This window comes from Wasmannia auropunctata, unplaced genomic scaffold (genome assembly GCF_000956235.1).
Source record: "Wasmannia auropunctata unplaced genomic scaffold, wasmannia.A_1.0 LD335244.1, whole genome shotgun sequence".
Lineage (NCBI taxonomy): Eukaryota > Metazoa > Arthropoda > Insecta > Hymenoptera > Formicidae > Wasmannia > Wasmannia auropunctata.
Window position 1 is genome coordinate 555,181 of NW_012027646.1, and position 9,666 is coordinate 564,846.

Here is a 9,666-nt window from a genome sequence, read left to right on the forward strand (position 1 = left end):
GTGGGAGATGCGTTCGAAAAGAAGTAACAACCTGAGCTTTGATATTTTCGAGTTATGCGAATGGCATAGAAGTGTCGATAAAATCCGCGCCTCGGTATAAAAGCACATCTAGTGATCTCGTTATATTGCAGCAACAACGTCAACACTCAGTATACGGAGAGGAGTTGCCCTATGTACTGGGTGTCCCATTAGACGGCAGAGAGTACAACTTATGGGGGGGTCGATACGACATCAGGGAGATGCTGTTTTCAGAGGCCATTATGAATTGGTGGTGCAGCTTCGCCTATAGCGGGTGAGTTATTGCGAAGAAGCATTTAGCAACGAACCTTATGCAATGACTTATACATGTTTCAACATTTACAAATATTTAATTAAAATGTTTAATTAAAATGAAATGTTTCAAAACTCCTTTTAAAATTACAGACGAAAATATCAACATTTTAATTTAATATAGTTCGAATTAAAGCTTATACAATTATAGATATTAATGATAATAACAATTAATTAAAAGAAATTAATTTAATTTAAAATAGTGACAAATTTATTCCTCTTGTCGCCCTTATTTTCAGAGATATCTCGCGTTTTATTCAATGTAGCAAATTATTAATTGGAAAATGTAAATAACATTTGCCGTGCTAAATGGCAGTGATTGCGCAAGTTTCGAAAAAATAAATTTGAAATATAATCTGGAAAATGATCGTAGTGCGCATTAAAGTTAAATTAAAGTTAGTATTAAAAGTTTAACATATGAGTGGCGGCAACCGCGTTGAAACAATCGTATTTAATAACAAGTGGCGAACTATTGTTGTTGGGCGTTGACGCGAAAATCCGTTAGTTGGTAAAGTTGGACTTGGTAACACACGGATCCGGAAACGTGATTTTCAATTAACTAAACATTCAGGCGTTTAATTAAACCAGACGGTAATATATTTTTCCGTTGTACATTTGGAAACAAGTGAAAACATTATAAGCACATCTCAATTCAAAAACTATTTAAATAATTTAATACGTTTTTAAGTTAAAAAGCAAACAAATTTACAGAGACAGAATTTTAAAAAAATTTGAAGTGTTTATTTGTAAACACGAATTAGTTAAAAAATAGACATTATATTAATTAAAAAATATATACATATATATACATGTATATATTTGAAGAATATGTGTAATCTAAAAAGGTCCGTTTGAAATTAATTTAAATATTATATACCTAAGCAAATATGATATATATATATTTTATTATAAACGCGGTTTTAGGTATAAGCAAAATGTTTCGTGTCTTTTAGAAGCGACATATTGTGTGGCTTTTGATTATAAAATAAAGGGAGGCATTATTCGAAACGCTGAATTACTGCATTAATATGCTAAACAGAGTAATGTGAAAAAAATACAATAAAATGCGCGCAATTTTCGATTGCAACATAATTTCATTTCTTTCTGTAAATATGCAGAAAGATTAAAAATTTATTAATTATACCCGATAACCTTTCTTCAAATTTCTACCAAACTATGTGACCGAATCTTTTACCTTTCGGTTTGTGTGCATGAATATATACATGCATTGTATGTACTTTCGGATTTTGGTCTTGTATTGGCTCAGCGCAATTTGACGCTTGTTATGCTGATGCTCGATATTGTCGAATTAACGATCTGGGGAATCGGCTGTTTTAATTTGCGCGATGAAAGCAGATTATCCACAGTTTCGAATTATTTCGATATTTCGTTTTACTCAACAAAACATTCCGCTTTATTCAGTTGAACAAGCTCAATATTCTCGATATAAAGCCACGCTTTGTTTAAATGGGAAAATACCGAATGTCTAGTTATGTTAAAAATTTGTTGGCAATTGCCTAAATTGCGAAATGTTCCAAGAATTTTTAATCACATTCTAAAAACGCTTTAAGTCGAGTGTGCGCAAATTAAAATAAATCGAATACAGATTACCATTAACGTATGTTATCAAATGATTAATGTCTCAGTGACATTTAAAAGAACAAGATTAACGAATCAAGATGAGAAAATGTAGGCAATATTAAATGCAAAATCTATATTACAAAACTACGAAATGAATTTCTGAATTATTACATATTCAAATATCAATTAAAAATAAGTTTTACATTTTAATTTTACACATGCTTTAACATTTGTACATACGGCATTTTGTTTCTCTCTCCTGCACGGTAATTCGTTTCTTGCCGGGATACATCTGTAGAGAACTATATTTTGCATTACAACCTCGCAATTTTTTGTCGGACACTTCGAACATATGGCTTGGCTAGAACACATACCTATGCATTACTATGGTGACAGAACTCCGGGGGAACTAGGTCAGTGCAATTAAGCAAAACAAAGGTATTTAGATTTAGCGGTGAAGCGCTACGCGTTTGTAAATGCCGCACAGCTGATCGATATTTCATGCGTTTCCTGGTATCTATCGTAAGAGCGCCGTCTCTTTGCCATAATAAACGACGCGCAGCATCTGTCCCGGAGTACCGTCAGTGATAACGAATGACGGGGGAAAAAAACCCGTTTTTTTTGTTCCACGTTGTGTGTGAACGCTGCCGCCACGCGTGATCGATCGGATACATCGGCGTTCATTCAACCCGTCATTAAAAAATCATTTTCTCGCGTAACGCAATGGTCGATGCGGCACAGACGAACTTGTATCTTTAAAATTAATAGAGGTTTCTAAAAATCGATAAATATCCCAGGTAATCCGCCGGATTACAATATTACGATTCAGTATTTTAAATATAAGGGAGCTTATTGAATTTTACAATTCAATAAAGAGATTTAGATTTTACGTTTGTTAGTTTTAAATATTATAATACGTCCTGAATATTATACCTCTAAAAAGAATTCTCTAAAAATTTTATAAAATCGAATCCTATAGGGGATCTAACTGCGCAATATCTTTACAATAACAGAAAGAAAACGGTATCGAGTATCCCCATGGACTATTCTGGATTATCCGATACCTTCTTCTTCTATATCACTCCAATTTCCTGACGGTATTAATCCCAGGCCGGTCTGCACGGCCTAACAAAAGTTATTGGGCGTGTTTCTACCTGCTACATTAATCATTCGCGGTTATTTATCAAAGAAATTATTCGAATCCTCCTAGGAATCCCAACATCGTGAAGCGATATCCCAGCCGGCCTAACATGTCCAAGGAATGGAATCAATACGAAATCGAGTGGCCAGAATATGATCCTGTCAATCAAACGTATTTCAATCTGAGTAAGTCAGCAAAAATCTCGGCGTTGGCGTATCTCGGAGCATGCAAGCGCTAATCCAAGAGTTTACAGTGAGATTTGAAATTCATATTTCTCCTCTAGCATCTTTCGCGCTCTCCAGTTACGCGGCATACGATCGAAGTAATAATGATAAAACAAGGTCTATTATCCCATGAACATTTTCACGTGTGGTTTACATCGAGAATTCTGTTTTACGGCCCATTTTGCATATTACGCAATATCCTCTCTTGCACGCAGCCATGCCGCCTAACGTAGGTGCACACTATCGTTCGGCGGAGATGCAGTTCTGGAATGAAGACCTGCCCAATCTGCTCAGGCACCCGAATAAAGACATCTCGAGCCCGATACGACCGAGAAGACCGCAGATGCCTGACTTTGCCATCAGGATTGGCAAATATGCCAACAATACCGCCAACCAGAAGTATGAAAGGTACGATACTAGGTCAGTAATAAAACCAACGAATTAATTTAACCCTTTGTGCAATTGAAATATTTTATTGTTAAATGTATATTGCGGATTAAAGCTTTTCTCTATTTTAACTTTTTTTGTGATGACCTACAAAAAATACATATTTATACGAATCGATGGATAATTTGTAAAATTTATTTTGGAAAAACTTGGAACAATTATTTTGAAAAAAATTAATTCAAATTTAATTAATTTGTTTAATTCCATATTAAAGCACTAAGTATTACACTTAAGTATTTCATTCTACTTAAGAATAGAGTTATGTTGCATTCTTTCGTACTTTTATACAAAGAGTTATACTCGGGTCGTGTAAGATATTTTTTCAGCAGGTATACGTCTCCGTCTAGCATCACGGATACTAGCACGGAGAAGCCATTTTCCACTGTGGTTACAACGGGTGGAAGTGCCGGAGAGGGTTCCACGATAGAGCCGAGCACGTTAAGGACCTCGTCGGCAATGATGATAGTGATTGTCTTCTTCGTGGTGTTTATACTGATAAATTTCACAGCCTTCCTATACATCTATTATAAGAAGCAGAACATGAAGGTAAAAGAGAAATCGTTGAAGAGGCGAGGCAGCGAGAAGAAAAACGACTCAGTCAAGAGGTCGAAGACTGATAAACATGAGAACCATTACGGCCAGCTGGGCTACAAAAGCGACAGCAAGCCAGATTTGAACGATGTGATAAAGAACGACAAGGCGTACGACAACAACTCCAACTTTGGGCGCAGATCGAAGCTATCGACGCAGAATTCCAGCTCCACCATTGATACTCATATCAAGGTTAGAGAATGGATCCAGCAGGAGATTGTGCATAGGTCAGTGAAGCTCAATAAACAATGTGCATGATAATAATTAATCTTTGACATTTTTTGCTCAGAAATTTTGAAATAAAGTTATGATTAACACTCTATTATTAAATAATTATGGATTTGCATTTTGATATAAATATTACTGTTATTTTGTTGAAATTGAATTAATTTAATAATTAATCAAATTCAAATAAATATTGTAAAATAATTGGTAATAAAGATCGAAGCTCGCTTTATTATATATTGAATTGAAAATTGTTGCTCTTTGACCTTTTAAAGTTTTATTTCATGAAACTACTTTATTACGTAATTAATTATGTAAAGGATTCTTTAAAAGATTTTTTTGCTGTCTAAAGAGAAAATTTATTCTTTAAAATTTCATGAATCGGAAATGCCATTTGGAAAATTATGGACACTCTCAAATCGAATTTAATATAATTTACGTGCTTCGAATAAAATAAACAGCTTAAACTAATTTATAGATTTTCATTAAATTATTCGCCATTCTAATATCATTCTGTCGCGCGCCATTCGATGCTCTCGTAGCAGTCAACGTTTTGAACTCGATTTGTATGTCTTTCCTAATTGCAAAGAGCTGAAGATACTCGTAAAACGCTTACCCTCGCAAATTCGTCGATCGCGGTAAGGGTCGTGCGACCCAGTAATCCAATTAGAGGTTCCGCTTAAAGAGTGGCTGCTTTGAGACGCGTGGCCCGTATCACTCAAATCAGGGAATTCAGTTGCCTTTCTCTCTTTCGCTCTCGAATATTTCGTTAGATGTATTGACTTGTGGAAAACGTTGGCAAGTGCTGCCCTACAAAGTTAATTGAACTCGACTTACTGCTCCGGACTTCTCTCGTTTATTTAACAAGCAATATCTGGTTTGCAAATCGCAATATTGTTTTTGTTTTTTTTTCACCACACTAAATTAAAAAAAATACTAGCAATAAAGGAAAACACAATTTTGAGAAAATGTTATGTACAGGCGCAGAATAAAAAAAACTGCTGTGAAATTTGTAACATGTACAAATTGCGTAATAAATATTTTATAAAACATGCATTTACATTTGTAATATTTTGAATTTCTAAAAAAGTGAAAAATCCCTTTCTGCGAGTTATTAAATAGATTTTTCATTTGTTGAGTGTCTCGCGTAATATTTACTACATATAAATAAATATATATATATTTATTTATTTTATTTACACACACAATTACATTAACAAACGAGTATATATACAACACACATATATATATATATATATATATATATACATATATATATATATACTCGTTTGTTAATGTAATTGTGTGTGTTGCATGTAATGTTATATCTGTAACTGTATGATGTAACTGTATCACATCGTAAAATGTATCGTAAAATCATATTTCTGAATATGTTTAATAATAAGTGTGCATTATTTAGGACATTGTATGTACAATATATGAGATAAACAAATGTAATATATCATTAAGTAATGTGTTTGGCAAAGTACCTTTTTGCCTGTTGGTATAACGTACAAGATTAAAAGTGATTAATTAACTCCGGGACGTGAAAGTGCAACCGCTATTATTACTGGTTGTTACCAAAATCACAAAATTAATGCGTACCTTTCATTTGCGAGATACGTAAAATGGTATTCTACGATCGATAACTCCCAATAATTGGACGCAATAACTGGCCAGTTTTAACAACTGGTAACGTTAATGGTACTGATTTTGAATTTTGCGTAAAATTTATAGAAACACGTGTTATTTCACTAATTCACATAATGGTTTCACAGCAGAAATATTGTTTATATTTAAATATTTTACACGGTAAAGCTGATCCAATAAAATTCGAGTAACTTTCTGTTGTAATAAGATTATGGAAATAATTGCTCAATTCTTAAAATAATTTAAACTATAAACAGCTTCTTCGTAAGCTTTATAATTAATAATTGTAACATAAGAACGCTAAATTAGTGTTGAATTTTTGAAAATTACGTTTGAAGATATTTATTAATTTTATTGGTTTGTGTCGAAAATTTTTTCAAAGAACACTTGCAAAATCAATCGAAGTTTTATCTTTCAGTTCTGTTCTGTTTTGTTCGTGTAGATGTTCACCGAGGTTTTTACGTAAAACGCGGGAAACATTGCAAAAGGAGCATCAGGAGAAATTGAGCAAGCAGCAAGAAGAAGAGAAGCAACGCATAGAGGAAGAAACGTTAAAGGAGAGGAAGGAGGAGCCGATATACGATGAGAGTCCGGCGTTGGTTGTGCGCCCTGGAAAAAAGTCACGGAAATTGCCAAAAATTTCGGTGGCTATTGACGCCACGCCAGCGGCCAGAACAGAGTCGATTCTGAATCAAGTGCCGATCGAGTTATCAAAGAGTATCGAAGCGGCAAATGAATACGAACTGAGCCCGCAGCAATTGATGACTCCTGAAGTAGTTGTTATAGAGCACCATCATTCTAGGAGCGATCCTCTGCCAATGGAGAACGTTTTGAAAACAATGAAGCCGAATTTCTCCACTCCCAGGATCTACGAGTCGGATTCGGGAAGCGGGAGCAGTCTGTACGCCAAGATTAACCCTAAACTGAAGTCTCGTTTGCCTCGTCCTGGTCTGGCAGCAAGCACGGAAGCGCCTTTAGTTGAACAATCGAATTACGAAAATCTTCACAACGAAGAGATCTACGTGAAGACCGGACCAATTTTAACGACCTTTGGCACGAGCGACGTAAATGTCACGTGTCGCGAACCAACCATGGAAAGAAAATGCATCAGCCCTGAAGAGGCGTTAAAGACAATAAAACGTCGAAATTATCCCAAAGTGCTGCCGGATATCGAGAAGAGACGATCACTTCCGGCGCCGAGTAGCCTTTTCATACCGAAACAGTACGCGAATTCATTAAAAGATTACAAGAGCAATCGTGCAAATTTCTTTTGGAATCAACCACCGTTGCCTCCTCCGAGAATATTCGGAGCCTCCAAAAGTCTAGAGAAGAGCGGTTTCTTTGCTGAGGAAAACGAAAGCCAGATCGAGGGCGAGCCGATCACGACAAACCTGCACGTGGGTCCGTTACTAAAAAAACCGGACTCGGCAAGAAATAACTCCGATCCTAACATTATCGATTCCTTGGAAGGAAATAGAGGTGTCCAGGCTGGCGGAAGTGTGGATACTATTTATGCTAATCCAAAGTGTCCGCTTCATGGGAGTCAATATCCCTTCTCGCCGACCTCGCAGAGTGTCGATGACGATATCGGCAGGTCTTCCGGGCTTTTGGACGTGGGCAACCCAAATTGGTACAAGCCGGCAGCGAGCGAATCGTCAGCCATAATGACGTCGACCGCATCGGAACCGCAAATCGTGATCGGCAAGGACGAGAGAGGCATCATTGACGCCACGGTGGAACCAAAGATCGTGATCACGCCAAGAGTGGTTAATCAATGCCAAGTAAATCAGCAGCCAAGTCCAACAGCGCGTTCCGAGGATAAGATCGAGCACGAACTTAAAACGATTGACCCGGCGAGAAATGGAGGATCGTCGGAAAGTTCCTATACTTCCGGCAGTTCGATAATTTCGAGAGAGACGGAAAGAAGGGAGCCGCGGATAATCATCACGGCACGAGAACCGAAGAATTGTGCCCCGGTGAGCGGTCTAAAACAACCGAAGATCATCATAAAGCCGACGGCGACTCTGCCGAGGAGCAGGGATCAGAGGAATATACCGAAGGTGTCAGCCATACCGTCGCCGGAACAGCAGAATTGTCAGAACAGCGAGCGAGATAGGGCGCTGGAGCAAAGGGAAAAGCCGTCCCTGAGGGAGAAGCCGAGGGTTACGAGGATCCCGTCGTTTTCACGCAGGAGGGAGGAGCCTGGTATTGAAAAGCCGTCGTACGTAGAGAAGACAGAAATCGCGCCGAGAGTGGAGGCGCCGGCCAGTAAAATCACAAACGCGCCATCGACATTCGATGCCAAGTCAGGCATACCGACGCCGACGTCGCCGACGCCGACGACAATGATGATGCCGAAGAGCGAGAAGACCCCCAGCAGCACGGACTCGTCGTCCGCCAGCAACGGGAATTCCACTAACTCGAATACCGGTACGATCAAACGGAAGCCGGCGAACAAGAAATAATTGGCGGGAGCCAATTCGAGAGAGCCGCGTGTTATATCCCGTCCTCTATTTCGCAAACGCGTAGATGGAATGCAGATGGGTCCCTACCATTCCGGCCAAGTGTCGATGCAGTGTCCTGATGGCGCCCAATCTCTTCCACGATACATTCACAAGTGTGTGCGTATTCGTAATAGTAACAAAATTAACGAAATCCTATTTTCTTTTCACATTTCATTTAAATTTATTTTAAATCGTTTTTCTTTTTAAATTTCTTATTTATATGATTTTGAATCCGCCAAAGTAATAATTCATAAGATTATTCTCTTTAGAATTAGTATTATTTATTACTATTCTAGATATAGACGTTGTAACGAGACGTGTGTTAAACTACTATTTTAGCGACGCTAGCGCATTTTATCCAAGGTAACCTTCTTTATTATCAATTGAATTATGCTATTTTTCTATGACTATAATAAGAATTACGCGACAGACACACACATGATCCAATTGTATATCATGTAAATAATAATGCTGTGAAAGTTTAAGACTTTAAACAGCGTGACAATATTTTTAAGATTTAAACCAGCTGAAGTGATGCATGCATGTCCATATAAAATGTTAAGATCGCTTTCGTTGCGTTGCCAATCGCATTCGAACGATCTTAAAATCAGTTAAATATGATCGATTAGACGTCGTGAGTAGATGTTAATAACTTTTCAAGGCACATTCGCTCTTTTGTACACCTATAACTTTATACGATGAAAATAAATGTTTTTTCGTACTTTTTCAGCAGAAAACTCGAAATGAGAATATATCCCATCGGCGATTCATCATCTCCCCACTCCCTTCTTTTTCATATAAACGCCGCGCCATGTATGCCTGACGTTACACGCGTCCCGCAAACTTTGTTATTAAGTGAAGCAGGTCTATAAGTCGCGCAGATGCAGCGGGGAACGGCAGAGGACAAAGTGGTTGGCGAGTTCTCACTTATATTACCGGTGGATCGAATTGATTTTCAAAGTTCGCCCGATAA

General features: G+C 37.4%; 1 protein-coding gene across 4 annotated transcripts in view; it reads left to right on the forward strand.

The window, feature by feature from the left end:
• The window catches only part of LOC105457395, a 48,442-nt gene extending 39,022 nt beyond the window's left edge, over positions 1–9,420 (forward strand). For 2 of the 4 annotated variants that reach the window (XM_011702034.1, XM_011702033.1), the window contains exons 10-14: positions 132–292; positions 3,122–3,237; positions 3,492–3,696; positions 4,053–4,541; positions 6,632–9,420. In XM_011702034.1, coding sequence (XP_011700336.1) covers positions 132–292; positions 3,122–3,237; positions 3,492–3,696; positions 4,053–4,541; positions 6,632–8,654 — 2,994 coding nt within the window. In that variant the 3' untranslated portion in view covers positions 8,655–9,420. Of the gene's footprint in view, positions 1–131; positions 293–3,121; positions 3,238–3,491; positions 3,697–4,049; positions 4,542–6,631 lie in introns of all 4 variants that reach the window. The other 2 variants (XM_011702035.1, XM_011702036.1) reach the window with 2 other exon arrangements.
• The last annotated feature ends 246 nt before the right edge of the window (positions 9,421–9,666 follow it).